General features: G+C 45.3%; 1 protein-coding gene across 3 annotated transcripts in view; it reads right to left on the bottom strand.

Moving 5' to 3' along the window:
• Positions 1-25,886, bottom strand: part of pard3bb (par-3 family cell polarity regulator beta b) — a 332,127-nt gene that overhangs the window by 96,018 nt on the left and 210,223 nt on the right. For all 3 annotated transcript variants that reach the window (XM_029115967.2, XM_034288552.1, XM_034288553.1), the window contains one exon: positions 1,172-1,291. In XM_029115967.2, the coding sequence (XP_028971800.2) occupies positions 1,172-1,291 (120 nt within the window). The remainder of the gene's footprint in view (positions 1-1,171; positions 1,292-25,886) is intronic.

Raw genomic sequence — 25,886 nt, 5'->3', positions numbered from 1 at the left:
AATTGGCGCCCCGTTCTCTTTACAGATGAAAGCAGATTCACACTGAGCACATGTGACAGATGTCTGGAGACGTCGTGGGAAATGTCTAGAAACATGCGGTTTGGAGGTGGGTCAGTGATGGTCTGGGGAGGCATATCCTTGGAGGGTCGCACAGACCTCCACATGCTACTAACCAACGGTACCTTGAATGCTGTTAGGTACCAGGATGAAATCCTCAGATCCATCGTCAGACTTCACACTGGTGCAGTGGGCCCTGGGTTCCTCCTGGTGCAGGACAATGCCCGGACTCATGTGGCCAGAGTGTGTAGGCAGTTCCTGGATGATGAAGGCATTGATACCATTGACAGGCCCTCACGTTCCCCAGACCTGAATCCAATTGAGAACCTCTGGGACGTTACGCCAAGTAGCACCACAGACTGTCCAGGAGGTCACTGATGCCCTGATCCAGGCCCAAGGACCACCATCCACCCTCTCATCAGGAACATGGCCAGACGTTGTCAGGAGTGCATACAGGCACATGGGGCCCATACACACTACTAGGTAACATCTAGTAACAACCTGGGGAGGGAACATCTAGGAACGTCTGGTAACGACCCGGGGAGGGAGGGAACATCTAGGAACGTCTGGTAACGACCCGGAGGTCCCATTATGAATTGTGCGATGAAGTTCACGCAAGATGTTAACATCCTGTGATTTCAATGGTTTTGATTTTCGATGCGAGTTTGAATCCAGTCCTCAATCAGTGTATAAACTCTATAAAGAGGTAGGGATATTATACAGTATATACTCTATAAAGAGGTAGACATATTATACAGTATATTCTCTATAAAGAGGTAGAGATATTATACAGTATATACTCTATAAAGAGGTAGGGTTATTATACAGTATATACTCTATAAAGATGTAGGGTTATTATACAGTATATTCTCTATAAAGAGGTAGAGTTATTATACAGTATATACTCTATAAAGAGGTAGGGTTATTATACAGTATATACTCTATAAAGATGTAGGGTTATTATACAGTATATTCTCTATAAAGAGGTAGAGTTATTATACAGTATATACTCTATAAAGAGGTAGGGTTATTATACAGTATATACTCGATAAAGAGGTGGGGATAATATATCAGCTCTCTCCTCCATTCACTCCATTTAATCTCTCAATCTCACCTCTCTCTCTCCTCCTTCATTCTCTCCAGCTCTTCTTCACTCAGTATTTCTGACTTCTGCCTCTGGAGAGTGGCTTTGGCCTCCACCTTCCTCTCTTTATCATCTTTCTTCTTCCCAAACCTAAACGGAGAGAGTGGGAAAGAGAAAAAGAAGAAAACTGATCACAGTCGTTATCCAAAAAACAGGTACACACATAACCACAGAACCACAGTGTTTGAAGACACAGCCCAGTGTTCCACAGCGGGTTCTACAGGGGGGTTCCACGAGGGGATCCCATGGGGGGTTCTGTGACAGCACAAGTGTCAGAGACAAGGTTCTGCAGGCATGGATCAACTCTGGCTCATAGAGCGACTCATGGCCTCACCATCTGAATCGCGCCTATGAACTTAGTTCTGTCTCTGTGATGCTCTCTCTCCCTTCCTGTCTCTGTCGCTCTCTCTGTCTCTGTGATGCTCTCTCTCCCTTCCTGTCTCTGTCGCTCTCTCTGTCTCTGTGATGCTCTCTCTCCCTTCCTCTCTCTGTCTCTGTGATGCTCTCTCCCTTCCTGTCTCTGTCGCTCTCTATGTCTCTGTGATGCTCTCTCTCCCTTCCTCTCTCTGTCTCTGTGATGCTCTCTCTCCCTTCCTGTCTCTGTCGCTCTCTCTGTCTCTGTGATGCTCTCTCTCCCTTCCTCTCTCTGTCTCTGTGATGCTCTCTCTCCCTTCCTGTCTCTGTCGCTCTCTCTGTCTCTGTGATGCTCTCTCTCCCTTCCTCTCTCTGTCTCTGTGATGCTCTCTCTCCCTTCCTCTCTCTGTCTCTGTGATGCTCTCTCTCCCTTCCTCTCTCTGTCTCTGTGATGCTCTCTCTCCCTTCCTCTCTCTGTCTCTGTGATGCTCTCTCTCCCTTCCTCTCTCTGTCGCTCTCTCTGTCTCTGTGACACTCTCCATCAGTCGCACTCTCTCTCTTCCTCTGTCGCTATCGCTCTCTCTGTGTCGCTCTCTCTCTCTCTATGCTCGCTCTGTCTCTCCCTTCCTCTGTCACTCTCTCTCTCTCCATGTCCCTACCCCCATCTCTCTATGATCACAGACAGTCCATTCGTCATGCATCCTCTTGGAGTTCAGTAAGAAGGAGTCGTGCCAGTCAGCCAAGCCGTAGTAAAACAGGGTGTATCCCAAATTACACCCTACTCTCTATCTATCACCATAGTCCTGGTCAGAAAAAGTACCACACTACATAGAGTGCCATTTGGGACAAAGACTGTCTCAGTAAAATCACTTTCCACTTGTGGTATTCAGCCAAACACACTCCTAGGGATAAACCAAAGTTCTGACACACACACACACAATTCAGATGTATTGATGATTCCATTAAACACATTATAAACACCTCAGCCAGACTACGGCACAGTGGAGAGAGTAAAACACACAGGTGACGTAGCTAATTGCTCTCAAGTTAGCAGCAGGGTGTTGAACAGCAGCTATACCAGAGTGCATGCTGGGTAGAAAACCATCAGTAAATAAATCTCATCAGCAGCTCAGACAACTGCAAAACTCATTTCTTAAATTATTTAAAGCTATTTTTCTGGGCAGTAAGAGTGAGAAACATACAACACAAAAACATTTATGCAATAAACAGCAATAAGAATTGAATGTGTTGTCCTATAAAATGACTAGACGAAATGTCATAACATATGAATGAACAGAGCAAGTTGAAGATAAAAAGCGGAAAGCTAGACACAGCGGTCCCTAAATGATGAACACTAATTCAGTATAACTTCTGTAGGAGCTTTGAGGGCAGAAGGAATGCCAGTGAAATGCTTGTTTAGTATCTGGCAGAGTCATCAGGTGCCGCAAAACACACATTGACAGTGATAAGAAGTCAAACATGCTATCTTGGAAAGACAGTTAGCCTGAAGAAGGAAAACACAGTATCGGAACCCTGATCTCACCATAACTGAAACTGTTGGGATATGCTGACTACCTGAAACACCTACATCTAATACACTGACTACCTAGACCAGACCACCCAACACACCTACATCTAATACACGGACTACCTAGACCAGACCACCTGACACACCTACATCTAATACACTGACTACCTAGACCAGACCACCTGACACACCTACATCTAATACACTGACTACCTAGACCAGACCACCTGACACACCTACATCTAATACACTGACTACCTAGACCAGACCACCTGACACACCTACATCTAATACACTGACTACCTAGACCAGACCCCCCGACACACCTCCATCTAATACACTGACTACCTAGACCAGACCACCCGGAACACCTCCATCTAATACACTGACTACCTAGACCAGACCACCTGACACACCTACATCTAATACACTGACTACCTAGACCAGACCACCCGACACACCTACATCTAATACACTGACTACCTAGACCAGACCACCCGAAACACCTACATCTAATACACTGACTACCTAGACCAGACCACCTGACACACCTACATCTAATACACTGACTACCTAGACCAGACCACCCAACACACCTACATCTAATACACTGACTACCTAGACCAGACCACCTGACACACCTACATCTAATACACTGACTACCTAGACCAGACCACCTGACACACCTACATCTAATACACTGACTACCTAGACCAGACCACCCGACACACCTACATCTAATACACTGACTACCTAGACCAGACCACCTGACACACCTACATCTAATACACTGACTACCTAGACCAGACCACCCGACACACCTACATCTAATACACTGACTACCTAGACCAGACCACCTGACACACCTCCATCTAATACACTGACTACCTAGACCAGACCACCTGACACACCTACATCTAATACACTGACTACCTAGACCAGACCACCCGACACACCTACATCTAATACACTGACTACCTAGACCAGACCACCCGAAACACCTCCATCTAATACACTGACTACCTAGACCAGACCACCTGACACACCTACATCTAATACACTGACTACCTAGACCAGACCACCTGACACACCTACATCTAATACACTGACTACCTAGACCAGACCACCTGACACACCTACATCTAATACACTGACTACCTAGACCAGACCACCCGACACACCTACATCTAATACACTGACTACCTAGACCAGACCACCTGACACACCTACATCTAATACACTGACTACCTAGACCAGACCACCTGACACACCTCCATCTAATACACTGACTACCTAGACCAGACCACCTGACACACCTACATCTAATACACTGACTACCTAGACCAGACCACCCGACACACCTACATCTAATACACTGACTACCTAGACCAGACCACCTGACACACCTACATCTAATACACTGACTACCTAGACCAGACCACCCAACACACCTACATCTAATACACTGACTACCTAGACCAGACCACCCGACACACCTACATCTAATACACTGACTACCTAGACCAGACCACCCGAAACACCTCCATCTAATACACTGACTACCTAGACCAGACCACCCGAAACACCTCCATCTAATACACTGACTACCTAGACCAGACCACCTGACACACCTACATCTAATACACTGACTACCTAGACCAGACCACCCGAAACACCTACATCTAATACACTGACTACCTAGACCAGACCACCTGACACACCTACATCTAATACACTGACTACCTAGACCAGACCACCCGAAACACCTACATCTAATACCCTGACTACCTAGACCAGACCACCTGACATAGGTAGTACATAGGGAACAGGAAACCATTAGGGGCACATCTACACCCTTAATAATCAGACAATTAGTATGACAACAATATAAGCACTAATAAGTTACATACTAGTACTCTTCTTAGGGGAGTTACGGTGATAGAGGTGAAAAACCCAAACGACAAAAACATAAAAACGGACATGTGCCTGAGACATCAGGCTCGGAGGAAAAACATCGCAGACCACATACAGGAAACAGTGTGTGGCAGAGAATAAGGATATTGAAGGGAGGGAGGGAGAGAGAGAACGAGCGATGGTGTTAGGAAACAGGATCCACCCATCAGCATCACAGTATTCCTCCAACAGGTGAGGACATAAAGGAGGCCAGAAGAGCAGTGCAAAAGCATTTCCAGTTTGACTTCTTGACTCGTGTCTCTACATTATCCTCACCTGGCAGGAGGTCACAACCAAGGTCACCTGATATGACACATCACCAGGCCCAGATCACATGACAATAATGACCTATAGGACCTAACTGACATCTTCATTGGTTTCTACTGAACCCTGAACACATCTCTCAATCACAACCACACACATACACACTTACACACACACACACACATACATACACACCCCAGTTCCCACAATTTAATTACTATAATTATCTCATTAGTCTGAAACTATTTAATACCAGTGCTGGTCTTCTAACACTGTTCATTCATTCAGCGTGTGTGTGTGTAACCACAGTTAATCCATTTAGCATGTGTGTGTGTGTGTGTAACCACAGTTCATCCATTCAGCGTGTGTGTGTGTAACCACAGTTCATCCATTCAGCGTGTGTCTGTGTGTAACCACAGTTCATCCATTCAGCGTGTGTGTGTGTGTAACCACAGTTCATCCATTCAGTGTGTGTGTATGTAACCACAGTTCATCCATTCAGCGTGTGTGTGTGTGTAACCACAGTTCATCCATTCAGCGTGTGTGTGTGTGTAACCACAGTTCATCCATTCAGCGTGTGTGTGTGTGTAACCACAGTTCATCCATTCAGTGTGTGTGTGTGTAACCACAGTTCATCCATTCAGCGTGTGTGTGTGTGTAACCACAGTTCATCCATTCAGTGTGTGTGTATGTAACCACAGTTCATCCATTCAGCGTGCTCATCATAAAACTAAAGCAACGCGGTCGGCACGTGAATGCTTTCGCTCTCTCCCTCATTCCCTGTCTCTCTCTCCTTCCCCGTCTCTCTCTCCCTCATTCCCCGTCTCTCTCTCCCTCATTCCCCGTCTCTCTCTCCCTCATTCCCCGTCTCTCTCTCCCTCATTCCCCGTCTCTCTCTCCCTCATTCCACGTCTCTCTCTCCCTCATTCCACGTCTCTCTCTCCCTCATTCCCCGTCTCTCTCTCCCTCATTCCCCGTCTCTCTCTTCCTCATTCCCCGTCTCTCTCTCTCCCTCATTCCCTGTCTCTCCCTCATTCCCCGTCTCTCCCTCATTCCCCGTCTCTCCCTCATTCCCCGTCTCTCTCTCATTCCCCGTCTCTCTCTCATTCCCTGTCTCTCTCTCCCTCCTTCCCCGTCTCTCTCTCCCATCCCCGTCTCTCTCCCTCCTCCCCCTTCCTCCCTGAGTAAATACGTGGTGCACAGCCACCATTCTCTAAGTAGTTACATTACCATAGCAACAAGCGCTCAGTCAGCAATACTGTCCTGAGAGGAAATCTATATGGTGAAGGAGAGGCAGAAGAGAGAAGGCAATGTGTTCTTAAAAAGGAGACAGGAGCAGGCTATATGTTCCTAAAGAGGAGACAGGAGCAGGTGATATGTTCACTTACAGAACATAATTGAGGAATTCTTCATTAAGAGTGTTGCATTTGAAGGAAGTAATTTGTTGAGATTAAGTTACAAATTGCCAGTTTTAGAGTAGGTGCAGGAGATTTATTGTGGACAATTTCTTAATATTTATCAGGAAAATGTCAGTTTTCACGAAATCTCTGTTTTGATAGGCCTATTTGTTTGTAATAACCACCACCATCTCTTAATAAATATTAGGAGGTGTGGATTAGGCTTTTTGGCACGACCAACTAGTACAGTGCATGGAACACAGCTCTCCTCTCATTACAGTACAGGTATTTGATTTCCACGAGGGGGGGGGGGGGGGGTGGCGCTGTGAAGAGGAACACATTTTATAATCTGATCACTTTTCTTTTTTGCAGTTAGCCCATAGGAACATGTACAGGCTATTCCATTGATTAACCTCTGGCTAATGAAAGGCCTTTTGTACAGCTAGCTACATGCTTCAAATCCACCCATCCATTGTCCTTCTCTTACAGGACATTCCAGGACATTGCTGTAGCAACGGTTATAGCATGTTGACTGTAATGGGACAGGGCGAGGAAAACAACAGATCTAGTAATTTGACCTACTAAGCTAATTTCCTAACACTGCCATATAGCAATCGCAGCTATACACAGCAAACATATTCATTCGTATTTAACCACTGTTCTGCTTTAATCAATCAATCAAATGTATTCTAATGTAGTCTTTTTAAAACAGCAGTTGTCACGAAGTGCTTTTACAAAAAGCAGTGTTTACCGATACAGTGTTGAGATTTTATATACATGTTTGAGTTTCGAATCATCTCTTTCAAACCGCATATTGGGTTTATGTTGTGACTGGTAATGATGGAGAAAACCAGATGATTTACACATCTGTGTAATAAACCAAATATTTCCATGTTCACTGAACAGTGACCTGCCAACGGCAAAAATGTAGTCCGAAATTAAATCCACTCATCTCTCCTTCTACTCTGAAAGCACTGAAAATATTTAGAAAGCACATTAATATCCATTGAGTGTTTACGAAACTAACTAGTCCTGTTAACGTTATGTGTCACTCAAGGGACACCAATGTGTTTACGGATGTATGCATGTGAAAACTAAAGACTCCCATGTCATCACCGGTGAATGCAGAGCGCCGACAGGAAGCACCGACTGAGCGCACCGACAGGAAGCACCGACAGGAAGCACCGACAGGAAGCACCGACAGAGCGCACCGACAGGAAGCACCGACAGGAAGCACCGACAGGAAGCACCGACAGGAAGCACCGACAGAGCGCACCGACAGAGCGCACCGACAGGAAACACCGACAGGAAGGTGCATTTTGATGACACATCAGGGAGCTACGTCATGTGGGGCTTGGCCATTCATAGCCTGGTGCCTCCATCATATTTCATCGCCTTTTTTGAAAAACTGGCGATTCTGGGCATAAAAGCCATCTAAATCACCTCCACAGACGCCAGTGTTTCTGTCCCGGTTTCTCTCTTCCACCAGGGAACGCAATCAACGAAGCATTGGGGGGAGAAAAAAAACACCTGCAATCAAACTTGGATGTTTTCAGCCTCCGGTAAATAAGTAAATCATTAATTTCTTAAATTCCTCACGTTGCTGAGTGACCATCCCCGTCCCCAGGGAACTCCACAGAGCTTCTATTAATGGCTAATGAAGGTTAAGTCTGGCGCATTTCCTGCACCACACCTTGCACGCATTTGGGCAGAGTTGGAAAGATTCAACCATTACCTCTCTCAGTGAATCTCTTCGGACCGAACCAACTCCAAACCCAGGAAATAATAACACGGCTTACCTGTAGCTCAGAACCCGAAGGCCTAATCAGCATTCCATCTCTCTCTTTCTGTCGGCTGTCTCAGGTAATCACTGAATCTACTGGGGCTTAACCCTCAGTTCCTTCAATACTGTGTCAGTGTGCTACGACCCAACATGTGAACCTCTGACCTTTAAATGTGCTTCATATATAATTCAGATCACCAGACTGTAGCCTTAATGTTCTGGCTTGGTTCTTATGAGATATCACCATCATTATTCCCTCTGATACCGCCACAGCCATGGTTCATTATTAAAACCAACATTTGTGGTCATTTTCAAAAGGGATTACAGTGAAAACAGTCTTCTGTCTGGTGCCGAGGGAGCCTGGACGTCTGAAATGTTTAATGTGGTTAGGGATCGAGGGCCTGATTCTTACAGTGTTTTCTGGTGCGGGCAAGCAGGCAGAGCAATGTGGACGGTGAGGGCCCGTGTGTGTGTGTGGGTGTGTATGCGCGTGTTTGGGCTTGTAACCATATGTGTGAGTACAGAGTATACCGCTTCTAATCACCATACAGTATACCACTTTAATAACCATACAGAATACTGCTTCTAATCACCATACATTATACTGCTTCTAATCACCATACATTATACTGCTTCTAATCACCATACATTATACTGATTCTAATCACCATACAGTATACCACTTCTAGTCACCATACAGAATACCACTTTAATCACCATACAGTATACTGCTTCTAATCACCATACATTATACTGCTTCTAATCACCATACATTATACTGCTTCTAATCACCATACATTATACTGATTCTAATCACCATACATTATACTGCTTCTAGTCACCATACAGTATACCACTTTAATCACCATACAGTATACTGCTTCTAATCAACATACATTATACTGCTTCTAATCACCATACATTATACTGCTTCTAATCACCATACATTATACTGATTCTAATCACCATACATTATACTGCTTCTAGTCACCATACAGTATACCACTTCTAGTCACCATACAGTATACCACTTCTAGTCACCATACAGAATACCACTTTAATCACCATACAGTATACCGCTTCTAATCAACATACATTATACTGCTTCTAATCACCATACATTATACTGCTTCTAATCACCATACATTATACTGCTTCTAATCACCATACAGTATACCACTTTAATCACCATACAGTATACCACTTCTAATCACCATACATTATACTGCTTCTAATCACCGTACAGTATACCACTTCTAGTCACCATACAGTATACCACATTAATCACCATACAGTATACTGCTTCTAATCACCATACAGTATACCACTTTAATCACCATACAGTATACCACTTCTAATCACCATACATTATACTGCTTCTAGTCACCATACAGTATACCACTTCTAGTCACCATACAGTATACCACTTCTAGTCACCATACATTATAACATTTCTAGTCACCATACATTATAACATTTTTAGTCACCATACAGTATAATGCTTCTACATGTTTTTCTGAAGTATATGGCTCATCGCTGCATACTACCACTACAGATGGGAAAGAGGGCTGGCTGTGAAAAAGGAGAGGAGAATGTGAAAAAGGACCGGAGAATGCCTGATAGTAGAACATATGGAGTTATTGGATTCCAATGGTTCATTTGTGTATTTTTGGTTGACAGAATAATGCCTGTGAAACTATGACATTTCTGTACAGTTTTTCAATTAGTCACAGCAGGTTAAACTCTGTGCTGCAGCTAGCAAATAAACCAGACGACAATAACAACTAAATAAAGTTAACTAATAAATCCTGTTACCGGAACATGAGAAATCAGATGACGGTGAACGACTACTAACAGCATGCGATTATGTTGGGTGTCGGGCCACGGAGGTCATAGGTCATATCAACTCTGCCATTATCATAATAAAGGCTTAGACAGAGGCAGGCCTAGTGATCTCTCAATCTTAATACACAAACAGCGAAAGCCCGAAAGTATTTGTCATGCTCAACATACTTGAATGTATCTGTATAATTATTACAAACTTATACCTTTTTCTCCAATACATCTATTCTGAGCTCAAATGGACAGTGACTTTGTCTGCCTGTTATCATAGAACGAGGGCATTCTGCAGGTGGTTCTGAGATGACTTATGTCTTTATGAGAAACCATTGATCCTAATGAAGGGAGTGCAATCACCTCAAGGTCAACCGTGATGGGCCAATTCTGTGTCCTTATGTCCACAACACAGAGGTAATGGTTAGGTTATGTCCACAACACAGAGGTAATGGTTAGGTTATGTCCACAACACAGAGGTAATGGTTAGGTTATGTCCAGAACACAGAGGTAATGGTCAATCATTGGGAAGTCTAGCCAAATAGGGTGCCCTTTAACCCTTCACTTGTAAGAGCTAATTTCACCTCACAGTGGTGTGGAGGAAAACGTGAGTGAGAATAGCCCAAATTCAGGGGTACTTCTAGACCTGAGGAAAGAAAACCTGGCTTCTTTAATTATCCTTCCAGCAGCCTCCTGTTCTTATTCATTATGACCTTCCCCCAGGAGGGAGGACCAGCAGAACAGCCTCAGAGGGAGGGGGAGGATAAGCAGAACAGCCTCGGAGGGAGGGAGAGAACAAGCAGAACAGCCTCGGAGGGAGGGAATGTTGCCCACTTGAACAGCCTTAACCCACGAGTGTGCCAAAGAGAGCAGACCCAAAAAGAAAGAAATGAAAGACCCCCCCTCATTTGAAGCTCTCAGTGGTTTGAGCACAATAGAACACTGGAATAATGGAATTACAACCCTGAGGTGATTGGAAGGAGAAAGGACTGGAGGGGGTGATGATGTCACTCTCCAGACCTTTGACCTCTTTGGTCCATTGGTTTCTGTTGGTCACAGGCCAGCCAGCCCAGACACAAAGACAGGCCAAAATAATCAGACTCTGTTTCCATGGCCACCTAATGTAGGCAAGTTGTGGAAACAAAACCAACCAATCGAAAGTGAACATGCGTCCTGAATGACACCCTGTCCACTTTCTAGTGCCCTGCTTTTTTCTGGGGCCCACATGGTGCCTTTAAAGTTCAAGACAGATACTGGAACGTTAAACACCTTGCCGACACCACCGCCAAACATTCATCAAGTAACCTTCTGAACCGTCATTAAACATGAGAGGCCTTTGGTCTCCACAGATGTTAAGCTGTTGAAACTCTGGGCCAATCAAAACACACGTAGATGTTATCAATGAAACCATGAGCCAACAGAGCAGCGTCGGGAAGCGGCTGATTGGTGAAGACAGTGGTTGAATTCTAAATAGCACCCTAGACCTTATAATTGTCCAGTCAAAAGCAGCGTAGTGTACAGTGGATATGGTCCAGTTCAGGGCACACACGCAGAGGTGGTTTGTGGGTAAAACAGGGGGTTGGGGGCCAGGGGAACTGGCCAATTAGCAGGCTTCGTCTGATGAATCCATTACCTCCTCTGTCTGTAATGAGCGGAAACAGGCCGGTGAAAACTGAATATTCAACAGGACATTTCTCTCTCCGCTCATTCACCACCCTCAATCACCAACTCAACTCCCTCTTTCTGGCTGCATTCTCATTTGCATTTCCACACAGGTTCCATCTGGCTCTGTAAGTGCTGGCCCAAAAGCTCCTCAAACAGCCACCATGTAGTCTGTTGCCTTTGTACAAGCAGGCCTTTTGGAGACATGCTAGCGCCCCGCTTTAACCTCACTGTTCCCATGAGAAGATCAGAGCTTCCGCATGGAAATCCACATTAACCATCTATTAGTTCATATACAGATATACGCATTCACTGCAGTTCTGCTCACTTTGGACAGAAGTGTGTGTCAAGTGGCATATATAAATATATTCTTCGTATTCCATTTCTATTCATGGTATAGACAGTAAGGAAGGTTATGGGTAATCAAGCTGGACATTAAGACTAATATTCTTTACATCCAATCCGGATCTTCTTTAAGAACACAAAGCTAACCCTGAAACCATGGTGACCTGTGACCTCTCTAGGAACAAGAGTCTCTGACATTCACAATCATCCAGGTAGCCAAGAGAGAGAGACAAGTGTTGGGGCGACTCTTTAGGAACACAAAGCTCTCCCTCTAATCACTAACACACAGGGGACCAGTCCCCAACAACTTGAAACAGGCTACCATTTACCAGACAATGCACCTTATTCTGACCAACATACCATGCCCCCACTCATCTAAATCACTGCAATTATTTCATCTCCGGCCTCCATTTGAGATAATTTCATCAGAAAGAGGAAACAGACAGCGTAGTTCCTGTCCAGACATTAGCTGTTCATGGAGAAGGTTGCACATTAGGTCAATGATAATGATTATGATGGAGGAAAGGAAAAGGGTTGTGGGGGATAAAGGTGCAAGGTAAAGCCCTCTGATCTGTTAGCATAGGACCTAAGAGCAAAGGATCTCTTAGCCTGGGACCTGGCAGCATGAGATCTGTTAGCAAAGGGTGTGTTAGCATGGGATCTGTTAGCACAGTATGTGTTAGCATGGGATCTGTTAGCACAGTATGTGTTAGCATGGGATCTGTTAGAAAAGGATGTGTTAGCATGGGATCTGTTAGAAAAGGATGTGTTAGCATGGGATGTGTTAGCAGTAGAAGGCTCAGTCAATCAGACGTGCGTTTAGAAGGATAAAGGCTAGAGACACTGAGCCATTGGTGTTTTCTCCTCTAATGACTAAGAATGGATTACTCTGATCCCCGATCTGAAGAAAGAAAGAATAAAAGAAAGAACAAAACAGATATGAAGAACGAGTAAAGTGAAGGGCTATGAAAGGATGACGCTCTAAGAAAGAGGAAGCCTAATTAGTGTCTACATCTAAAAGAAGCTGAGCTTATACAAGGGATCCAGGCCAAACCCTTGAGAACCGAGCCAGAGGCAGGTGGACCATCAAAGACACTGGATGCTTTAGGAACTCACACACACGTGCCTCTGAAAGCGAGCCAAAGAATGAAATGAAAAAAAAAAAATATATATATATTTATATATAGACAGAAACCCCCACCATCTTTGCCCCACCATCTTCAACTTGCAGTTCAGGTTTTCAAACAAGAAAGCCAGGGGCTGTGTGTGTGTGTGTGTGTGTGTGTGTGTGTGTATGCATTTGTGACCTGTGTGTGTGTGTATGTGCATGCATGCATTTGAGACCTGTGTGTGTTTTGTGTGTGTGTGTGTGTGTGGGAGATAAAACAGCAAACACTGTGCTTTACAGGGCAGCAGAATGTACAACTAGTCACCAGTTAATTCCATAATGAACTACAGAGAGGGAGAAAACAGAGATGTTTCCATAATGAACTACAGAGAGGGAGAAAACAGAGATGTTTCCATAATGAACTACAGAGAGGGAGAAAACAGAGATGTTTCCATAATGAACTACAGAGAGGGAGAAAACAGAGATGTTTCCATAATGAACTACAGAGAGGGAGAAAACAGAGATGTTTCCATAATGAACTACAGAGAGGGAGAAAACAGAGATGTTTCCATAATGAACTACAGAGAGGGAGAAAACAGAGATGTTTCCATAATGAACTACAGATAGGGAGAAAACAGAGATGTTTCCATAATGAACTACAGAGAGGGAGAAAACAGAGATGTTTCCATAATGAACTACAGAGAGGGAGAAAACAGAGATGTTTCCATAATGAACTACAGAGAGGGAGAAAACAGAGATGTTTTCATAATGAACTACAGAGAGGGAGAAAACAGAGATGTTTCCATAATGAACTACAGAGAGGGAGAAAACAGAGATGTTTCCATAATGAACTACAGAGAGGGAGAAAACAGAGATGTTTTCATAATGAACTACAGAGAGGGAGAAAACAGAGATGTTTCCATAATGAACTACAGAGAGGGAGAAAACAGAGATGTTTCCATAATGAACTACAGAGAGGGAGAAAACAGAGATGTTTCCATAATGAACTACAGAGAGGGAGAAAACAGAGATGTTTCCATAATGAACTACAGAGAGGGAGAAAACAGAGATGTTTTCATAAAGAACTACAGAGAGGGAGAAAACAGAGATGTTTCCATAATGAACTACAGAGAGGGAGAAAAGAGAGATGTTTCCATAATAGAATGTATTATCAGTGCAACAGGGGTGTATTTCTTTCTTTTGCCTGAGTTTTCTATAGGGGAAAATTATGATGAAAAGAGAGCTCTACTACCACTGATGACACTAAATCATGTCTCAGAGGGTCCAGTCATGCCATCATCACTAAGTCATCACTAGGTCATCACTAAGTCATCACTAAGTCATCACAGGGTCATCACAGGGTCATCACTAGGTCATCACTACGCTCCACTGTACATGTCATTATTAATGACGTCTGCTTGCAAGAACAAATTTTGGTTAATCACGTTTTAACATGAAAAAAGTTTCAGACGGTCTACAAGAACAGAACGGTTGTCATGGGGACACGTCGTTACTGTTTAAGACCACCCGGGCAAATACCCATGACCGGTTCTGGATCCGATACACAGAACATAACCCGGTTCATATCCAGCAGCGATGTGAAGTCAATACATAGTGAACATATCGCACAAGATTAATCGATAATAAAAAGAAAACATATAAAACGTGCCATGAATAAATACATGTAATACTGCCATAAATTCAATAACGTTTAAGTTAATAATAGTGTAAAGGTAAGTGTAATTTATGTTCCAGTGGATGCTTCAAACAGCGCCCCATTTCCTGTTTGTGCTCTATTTTAGAACAGGTTCCAAAGGGGTCTGGTCAAAAGTAGCCCTCCAAATAGGGCCTAGGTTACTGTTTGGGACATATACTAACCTTGTGAGAACAAATGCACTGAGAACAGACAGAGGAACAATCAAGAGTCTGTCAGTAGTCTGACCTGTGTGTGTGTGTCAAAACATGTAGTTCGTTTACATCAATGGACAAACACATTTTTCCATCACTTTTCCATTTCTTCTAAACACACAAAAATACAAATATACAAAAAATTGGTAGTGGCCTGGTATAACATTATTATTACATCCATTTAAAAGGAGGCGAAGGGAAGATGAACTGGTGTAGGCTCTGAGTGGCCGTGTGGTTCTTTAGTGGCCTGTCAGAGCCGTGGCAGATGAAACAGCATTATTAACAGCAGCATTGATGTAAATGTCCTTGTTCTCCTGGACAGACCTGAGAGCAGGGGGAGGGACAGGTGAAGCATCCCTCCATCCACTAGAATAGATCAAAGCCCAGGATAAGTGATGTTCAAGCCAGAGGGAGCCAGATCCGGCAAGCTGAAATGGGTGAGGCCGGACGGGCATGGCACGGGCATGGCACGACCACGCATGTCTGCAATCAGCGGATGGCGATCTCAGGCACGCATCGCTAGGAACAGAAAACTGACCTGGAATCAGCTAATACTAGAATCAGATTTAACCCAGCCTCAGACAACTGCCCTCTCCCACAACATTTATTGTTTTTAAGGACAACTGAACTTACAAGGATAAAAGAACCTCTGGAGTAAATTAAAGTATATTAAAACCAAGTGCTTTTGCACACGTGTGTAAATAACACCCCATCATACTGAGGGTCAAATATCAAATTCTGTGCCAGTTATTCTGATTACCATTGTAAGGGAACTTCTGCACTCTTTTCAGCATTACTTTGGCAGTTACTGGACATTGCAGAGAGGACAGTCGTCCATAAAGTTATTAAAAAAAACCTGAGCAGGACATCAAAGTGTTGATTGACCTGGAGCTGAGAAAATGTTTTAGAAGGATGAAAGTGGTGGACTATTTTAATGGAAATATTGAAACTGCAAGTGACTCTGGTATTCCTTATACATGTTTTAAAAGGCCAAAATTGCCTTTTGATCATCTGCCATTCAAACTCCAGACACACACCTCCCTTCATTACCCACTAATTTCTAAGGCCTTTAAAGCTGAGGAAAGACAAATTGACAACTTTTACACGACCACAACTGACCAAAAACCAGATAAACAGACACCAAACACAGCAGACCACAACTGACCACACACCAGGTAAACAAACACCAAACACAGCAGACCACAACTGACCACAAACCAGATAAACAAATACCAAACACAGCATACCACAACTGACCACAAACCAGATAAACAGACACCAAACACAGCAGATCACAACTGACCACACACCAGGAGAACAGACACCAAACACAGCAGACCACAACTGACCACACACCAGGAAAACAAACACCAAACACAGCAGACCACAACTGACACCACACAGGTAAAGACATCAAACACAGCAGAACACAACTGACCCCACACAGGCAAACAGACACCAAACACAGCATCTGATATGGTGTTTGACGTGGACACAGAGCCAGTAATGTAGAAACTGTTTTGGATAAGTCTGATAAATGGGGTGGCAGGTGGTCTAGTGGTTCGACCATCTGACCAGGATGCTACATCAAATCCCTGTGCAGACAAGGCGATATATCTGTCGCTGAACTCTAATTGCTAGTTGTCTGCATAAATGAGAATATATTCTCAGTTAAAGATCCTGGTAACATAATGGTAAAAAAAACACAATTACATTTTGTTTTGTATGTTTACTCCTATCTGACAGGAAAAGAAGGTGTTCAGTTTTGGTCGACTCCTATCAGATCTTTCCAGGCTTCCTATGTAAACAATGCTTTGGTCTGGGGCGGTTTAAAAAAAAGATATCAAGATGACACAGATTGGATAGGATTATATGCACAAAAATGCTATCTATTCCCTTGTCTTTTCTACTAATTGTATTCATATGCATTTAATCCTAAGTGAGGGGTGGAATAAGAGTAGATAAAACATGTCAGAACCCTCAGGTCCAATCGGACTACTTTTAAGACACTGCAAGCCTAAACATTCCTACCCACAGAACAGAACTGTCGCTGTGTATCTGAAGAGGAACTATGCATTAAAGATCCACTTCATGTATCTGTAGGGGAACTATGCATTAAACATGCACATTATCTCAAAACCTCTGCACTCTATTTCAGATAGCTAACCCTTCTCTTACCCTCTCTCTTTTCTTGGCCTCTCTTTTCCCTCACCCCTCCTTGCTCCCTCTTTCTCCTCTCTCTCACCCATCCCCTCACTTTGCCTTTCCCTTGCTCTTTCCTTCCTCTCTCAGATCTTGAGACTGACTCACTTTGAGCTGTCGAAGAAAGTAAACTGACCAATCAATAGCGCTCTCCAGTTGATGAGGGGTCATCAGGAAATAATTGCGTTTCCGGGTACATTTTCTCAATGTCGGTAGGCAGGTGGGAGATATAACTGATCCTTTCATCTGCCAGCTCTCAACTTTAACAGCTATAACAACTCCACTAAAGACCTCGGGCTAACAGTCATACCCATGTAGACACGCAGAACACAGAGCCTCTAGACATGTTGGTTTAGAGGACATAAAGCCCAGAACACAATTAGACCTGGTGGTTTAGAGGACATAAAGCCCAGAACACAGTTAGACATGGTGGTTTAGAGGACATAAAGCCCAGAACACAGTTAGACATGGTGGTTTAGAGGACAGAAAGCCCAGAACACAGTTAGACATGGTGGTTTAGAGGACAGAAAGCCCAGAACACAGTTAGACATGGTGGTTTAGAGGACATAAAGCCCAGAACACAGTTAGACATGGTGATTTAGAGGAAATAAAGCACAGAACACAGTTAGACATGGTGGTTTAGAGGACATAAAGCCCAGAACACAGTTAGACCTGGTGGTTTAGAGGACATAAAGCCCAGAACACAGTTAGACATGGTGGTTTAGAGGACAGAAAACCTGCTGCATGTTGTTAACAAGACAACCACAGGTCTGTGTGGAAGTCCTCATCTTAATGGAGGGGACAGTATCACCCAGATGAAAAGACCAGCATTCTAGGCCCATTAGTTAAGGATTTATAATACAGAGGTCTGTGGGGAAGCTGTTACACTCTATTATCAGATTTCTATTTCGTAATGGCCTTCTGACACTGCGGAAGCTTTCAGCTCCATGCTGCCTACTGAACAGGAGAGGCCATTTGCTCATGTTTCAGGCCTTGATAGAATTCACCCTGTAATTGGCCTTTACATTTGTAGCGTGATGTTGCATTACATTGAATAACATTATGGGGTATTTCAGGTACTAAGAGGTAATCATCCTCGTCTTGATGAGTATATTGGAAGTGTAACATCAGGCCCATTCACACGTCATCCTCCATGGACAGCCAGTGTTGTGGAGCCAAGATGGAGGTGGTGACAGCAGTTGCAGTGGCACATCTGTCTAACGTGTGCTACTGAGAGGCCACTGCGGCGCCGCAGAGCCGTCAGGAGCTGACAGGGAGCCAGGAGATACGGCGGCGACAGGCGGTAATAGCAGTGTTATCTGGAGACACCATGATGGCCGCCCCTGCGGAGCCACACCTCCACAGCAGTCGCTGAGTTACATAAGTCCCGGGCAGGAATCTGAGGATCCATAATGGAGCCACACACCTCCACTGTGAAAACAACACGGATGAAGTGGCAGCAGGAATACATTAGCAGGTTTCGACAACGCCACCGAAGGGTGATTACTGATCGCACCTCGTCAAAGATCCCGCTAATTATGTATTGAGATACTTCTCAGCTTCCCAAACGGCCCAACTACCTTTCTAGTGCCCTACTGTGGACCAGGGCCTTGACCAAAGGTGGTGCACTAGACAGAGTAGCGTGCCATTTGGAAAGCGGACGGTGAGCGGGACGCATCACGGCGCTTAGGGGAGGAGGATTACGTGTCAGTGCATTAAAATACATGTTCAGGAGCTGGCAGCGCTGCAGAGTGTGAACAAGATGCTGTCCTTCTGCTCTGGCTGGGGCTCCACAAGGGGGTTGGCTGATCTGTCGTCGCCAGGCAGGACGGGTGGGTGGAGGCTGGGTGACTGTAGGAATAGGTGGAGGCTGGGTGACTGTAACCAGATAGTAGAGATGGGTGGAGGGTGGGTGACTGCAGGGGTGGGTGGAGGCTGGGTGACAGTAGGGGTGGGTGGAGGCTGGGTGACAGCAGGGGTGGGTGGAGGCTGGGTGACAGTAGGAATAGGTGGAGGCTTGGTGACTGTAACCAGACAGTAGGGGTGGGTGGAGGCTGGGGGACAGTAGGGGTGGGTGGAGGCTGGGTGACAGCAGGGGTGGGTGGAGGCTGGGGGACAGTAGGGGTGGGTGGAGGCTGGGTGACTGTAGGAATAGGTGGAGGCTGGGTGACTGTAACCAGATAGTAGAGATGGGTGGAGGGTGGATGACAGTAGGAATGGGTGGAGACTGGGCGACGGTAACCAGACAGTAGAGATGGGTGGAGGCTGGGTGACAGCAGGGGTGGGTGGAGGCTGGGTGACAGTAACCAGACAGTAGGGGAGGGTAGAGGGTGGGTGACTGCAGGGGTGGGTGGAGGCTGGGTGACAGTAGGGGTGGGTGGAGGCTGGGTGACAGCAGGGGTGGGTGGAGGCTGGGGGACAGTAGGAATAGGTGGAGGCTGGGTGACTGTAACCAGACAGTAGGGGTGGGTGGAGGCTGGGTGACAGTAGGGGTGGGTGGAGGCTGGGTGACAGTAGGAATAGGTGGAGGCTTGGTGACTGTAACCAGACAGTAGGGGTGGGTGGAGGCTGGGTGACAGCAGGGGTGGGTGGAGGCTGGGGGACAGTAGGGGTGGGTGGAGGCTGGGGGACAGTAGGGGTGGATGGAGGCTGGGTGACAGTAGGAATAGGTGGAGGCTGGGTGACTGTAACCAGACAGTAGGGGTGGGTGGAGGCTGGGTGACAGTAGGGGTGGGTGGAGGCTGGGTGACAGTAGGGGTGGGTGGAGGCTGGGGGACAGTAGGGGATTATTGTAGTGAGGCTGGTCAGGCTATGGAGAGATTAATTCATTGATTTACTGTCCCTTGGGGGAAATGTGTCCACATTCAGCCATGGCCAGAAAACCAAATGAGCAGAGGGAGACTGGAGAGGGCAGATGGACAGGGGAGGGGGAGAGGAATGGCAGGGGCAGACAGACAGGCATATGCCCTCAGTACTCCAGGAGGCCATGCCACCACCCTGCTCTGCCGCTGTCTCTCCACACAGTCTCTCCACACAGTCTCCCCACACAGTCGCCCCACACAGTCGCCCCACACAGTCTCCCCACACAGTCTCCCCACACAGTCGCCCCACACAGCCTCCCCACACAGTCTCCCCACACAGTCTCCCCACACAGTCTCCCCACACAGTCTCCCCACACAGTCTCTGCCTAATCCTGGTTCCCCTCGGAGGACATTTCACACGTTTCCTAGAGTCTGGCACAGAGGTCTCCATGCACCTGCTGCTGGGCCGGCCTGCATCACAGGGGGAACTAACTGACCATGTGGCAGGATGAGGCCAGCTTTACTGCTCCTGGACCAGGATCACGCCGTCTCACCCTGCATTTACTGCTTCTCTGTTTCAACACGGACCACTGTGAAGAAGCCTTCAGAAGCCAGAGCTCACACATGATTTGGAGCTGTGATGGAATGGGTCAGAGGCACAGGGATGGAGGGAAATAGAGCTGTTATGCTAAGAGGAGGGAGAGCTGTGACCAATGAAGACATTTATCAGCTCATAAATATTCATGATGATGATTTTGCTTCCCCCTCTGAACCATAAGGATTCTCCCGCCTCTGACAGGTGATTGACAGTTTGCATCAGCACAGATAAATGAGAAAATCATCTCTGGAAACCATCCAATTTGAATGGCCGATACATAATTTATTTGGCTGAGCTGGTTTGTCGGTGGTCTCAAGCAGACAAAGGTGCTGCTATGGTTACGCAAAAACGTACATTCCCATGGAATTCAATAAACACACGTCAAAGAGGATTTCCAGACACAAACACTAGTAAAAACATCCATTTTGTTTTGCTCTCAGGGGGAGGATTTCACCAAAGGGCTGAGATGTGAAATACATGAAGGATTACTGACAAGCATACAAGACAGGCAATGAAAAAATATTGTTAAAGACAAGAAAAAAAAATAAAAGAAACTCAGTCCTCAAGCTCTTCATCTGTTCCCACTACAGGGCCAACCTGACATTTATGTAATGCAGATCACATGCCTAAATCATGACCAGGACTGTTGACATCGACTCTAACAACAATCAAAATAACAGGATCCTACAGACACATCCCAGACATCATCCAAAATAACGGCAACATACAGACACATCCCAGAGGTCATCCAAAATAACAGCAACATACAGACACAGCACCGATGTCATCCAAAATATCAGCAACATACAGACACAGCCCCGATGTCATCCAAAATATCAGCAACATACAGACAGAGCCCGGACGTCATCCAAAAGAACAGCAACACTGTTCATCTTCTAGTCAGATAGCCCCAGGAGGCCGGGCTCAAGACAGCACGGCATGGCAGGGCCATTTCTGGGATTTGTCAGTGTGTTAGAAACTCTCCAAACATTCAGACACAATCCAGCCAGCACTCAGAGGTCTGACTCAATTCAATAACTGGGTTGTTTATAACACACTGTCTCCTTGGACCCACGCCCCAAATGAATAAACTTTAAAGTGAATAGGGTGCCATTTGTGATACAGGGAGGGTCTTCGTTATGAACTGGTCATGCTGGGTATTCCATCTTGTCCGTAGAAATAGCAATGGGATCGCAGGCAAATACATGGCAGGAGACACACCAGTCTGCAGTGAGCAGTTCTTTGGAAAATAAACACTGCAAAGAGAAAATAAAATGCTGATCAACGCAATAGCAAAAAGAAGATAACAACAGAGTTTCAACAGTGGACTGAAAAATACACCCAAAATGTACACCTAACCCACGGTCTGAGGGTCACTGTTACACCTAACTCACGGTCTGCGGGTCACTGTTACACCTAACTCACGGTCTGAGGGTGACTGTTACACCTAACTCACAGTCTGAGGGTGACTGTTACACCTTACTCACAGTCTGAGGGTGACTGTTACACCTTACTCACAGTCTGAGGGTGACTGTTACACCTTACTCACAGTCTGAGGGTGACTGTTACACCTTACTCACAGTCTGAGGGTGACTGTTACACCTTACTCACGGTCAGAGGGTCACTGTTACACCTAACTCACGGTCAGAGAATGACTGTTACACCTAACTCACGGTCTGAGGGTCCCTGTTACACCTAACCACAGTCTGAGGGTCCCTGTTACACCTAACTCACGGTCAGAGAATGACTGTTACACCTAACTCACGGTCAGAGAATGACTGTTACACCTAACCCACGGTCTGAGGGTCCCTGTTACACCTAACCACAGTCTGAGGGTCCCTGTTACACCTAACTCACGGTCTGAGGGTCACTGTTACACCTAACTCACGGTCTGAGGGTCACTGTTACACCTAACTCACGGTCTGAGGGTGACTGTTACACCTTACGGTCTGAGAGTGACTGTTACACCAAACCCACGGTCTGAGGGTCCCTGTTACACCTAACCCACGGTCTGAAGGTCCCTGTTACACCTTACCCACGGCCTGAGGGTCACAGTAACACCTCTCAATTACGACATGCGCAAAAACTGTTGTTTAGACAGAATAGCCTCATATGTTTTTTTTCCCATCTCAACCAGATTAATTCAATAGGCATTCAAGCATACAGTGAAGCATGTTGTCTGTGTATTCACTGGGGTTCATGTGTGAACCGCCATAGACCCTTTACTGTATGGCATGGGTATGGGTGTGTGCATAATTACAGCCCTAACCCAACCCTACAACATCAGGAGGTGTAAACCGCGGAGGCAGCACCAGAACAACTTCACAGACTGTGGTTGGTCAGATGTCTAGAAGAACGTTATAATAGACGCAACGCTCTGGTGTAGCACAGATCCATGAACGCTAAACGCTTCTGTGTAACAGTCATGTAGTTCCCAGACCCTTCACTCTAACTGCCAAGCATCAGGCAAACCTTTATGATCATCTGGTGCGACTCGACCTCTCTGAAGTCAGCAGTCCAACTGAGTCCTGAGTCCTGCTCCGATCGGCCCTCTTACTGGAAATGAGGCACAGCAAGATTCAGGGCATTAACCGCTTCTTCAGTGGTCTGATGGGTTCTGGACCTCCGAGAGGATAACCCTCAGATTTGTAAACAGCGGATTAGCGTGTTCTCTTTCATGTCCACATATCAAGTGCATATCCATGGATTCACGGCCAAATGAGACTGAACTAATCACATAAAACCTCGGCCTTGGAGCTAACACACAGGCAGGGAAGAGGACACTGATTGGTGGGCTGTGTGTGTGTGTTCTCTGATAAGGGAGAGTTGGAGGACATTAAAACATGGTTTATTTAGCAGCCAGTCACCAGCCCCAGACTCTACACTGCTATGATTCATAGAACACCCCAATGAGGGTCCATCAATCACACACATACACACACACACTCAACACTAGCCCAGCTAGGCATGCCCTACTGACACTCACAAACACTCAACACTAGCCCAGCTAGGCATGCCCTACTGACACTCACAAACACTCAACACTAGCCCAGCTAGGCATGCCCTACTGACACTCACAAACACTCAACACTAGCCCAGCTAGGCATGCCCTACTGACACTCACAAACACTCAACACTAGCCCAGCTAGGCATGCCCTACTGACACTCACAGACACTCAACACTAGCCCAGCTAGGCATGCCCTACTGACACTCACAAACACTCAACACTAGCCCAGCTAGGCATGCCCTACTGACACTCACAAACACTCAACACTAGCCCAGCTAGGCATGCCCTACTGACACTCACAAACACTCAACACTAGCCCAGTTAGGCATGCCCTACTGACACTCACAAACACACAACACTAGCCCAGCTAGGCATGCCCTACTGACACTCACAAACACTCAACACTAGCCCAGCTAGGCATGCCCTACTGACACTCACAAACACTCAACACTAGCCCAGCTATGTATGCTCTGCTGACACACACCCACCCACTCAACCACAAACCCAAACAGACCAGACAGGCTTCTAAGCCCCGCCCTGGCTCAGAGGTTCAGCCAATTACAGTGGTCTCTTGCGAATTGACATCCAATAAAAAGGAGACACCCTAAAGATCATGACACAGAAGACTGACCTTCCAAGGACGTCCTGATAACACATTTGTTTGAGGGGTATGTCCGCAGCCAATCAACAGATGTGACATTGGTGAGGTATTCTAATGACCTGCTTTAACCAAACAACTGATGTGACATCACTACTATCATCACTATGATACTAGTGATGGTGGTATTAGTGATAGTAGTGATGGTGATACTAGTGATGGTGTTGGTAGTGATGGTGAAAGTAGTGATGGTGATATTAGTGATGGTGTTGGTAGTGATGGTGAAAGTAGTGATGGTGATATTAGTGATGGTGTTGGTAGTGATGGTGTTGGTAGTGATGGTGATATTAGTGATGGTGAAAGTAGTGATAGTGATATTAGTGATGGTGAAAGTAGTGATGGTGATATTAGTGATGGTGTTGGTAGTGATGGTGAAAGTAGTGATGGTGATATTAGTGATGGTGAAAGTAGTGATGGTGATATTAGTGATGGTGAAAGTAGTGATGGTGATATTAGTGATAGTGATGGTAGTGATGGTGATATTAGTGATGGTGATATTAGTGATGGTGTTGGTAGTGATGGTGAAAGTAGTGATGGTGATATTAGTGATGATGAAAGTAGTGATGGTGATATTAGTGATGGTGAAAGTAGTGATGGTGATATTAGTGATAGTGATGGTAGTGATGGTGAAAGTAGTGATGGTGATATTAGTGATGGTGTTGGTAGTGATGGTGAAAGTAGTGATGGTGATATTAGTGATGGTGAAAGTAGTGATAGTGATATTAGTGATGGTGAAAGTAGTGATGGTGATATTAGTGATGGTGTTGGTAGTGATGGTGAAAGTAGTGATGGTGATATTAGTGATGGTGAAAGTAGTGATGGTGATATTAGTGATGGTGAAAGTAGTGATGGTGATATTAGTGATAGTGATATTAGTGATGGTGAAAGTAGTGATGGTGATATTAGTGATGGTGTTGGTAGTGATGGTGAAAGTAGTGATGGTGATATTAGTGATGGTGAAAGTAGTGATGGTGATATTAGTGATGGTGAAAGTAGTGATGGTGATATTAGTGATAGTGATGGTAGTAATGGTGAAAGTAGTGATGGTGATATTAGTGATGGTGTTGGTAGTGATGGTGAAAGTAGTGATGGTGATATTAGTGATGGTGAAAGTAGTGATAGTGATATTAGTGATGGTGTTGGTAGTGATGGTGAAAGTAGTGATGGTGATATTAGTGATGGTGATATTAGTGATGGTGATATTAGTGATGGTGAAAGTAGTGATGGTGATATTAGTGATGGTGTTGGTAGTGATGGTGAAAGTAGTGATGGTGATATTAGTG

This window comes from Esox lucius, chromosome 20 (assembly GCF_011004845.1).
Source record: "Esox lucius isolate fEsoLuc1 chromosome 20, fEsoLuc1.pri, whole genome shotgun sequence".
Taxonomy (NCBI): Eukaryota; Metazoa; Chordata; class Actinopteri; order Esociformes; family Esocidae; genus Esox; species Esox lucius.
This window is presented reverse-complemented; position numbering and strand designations above follow the sequence as displayed.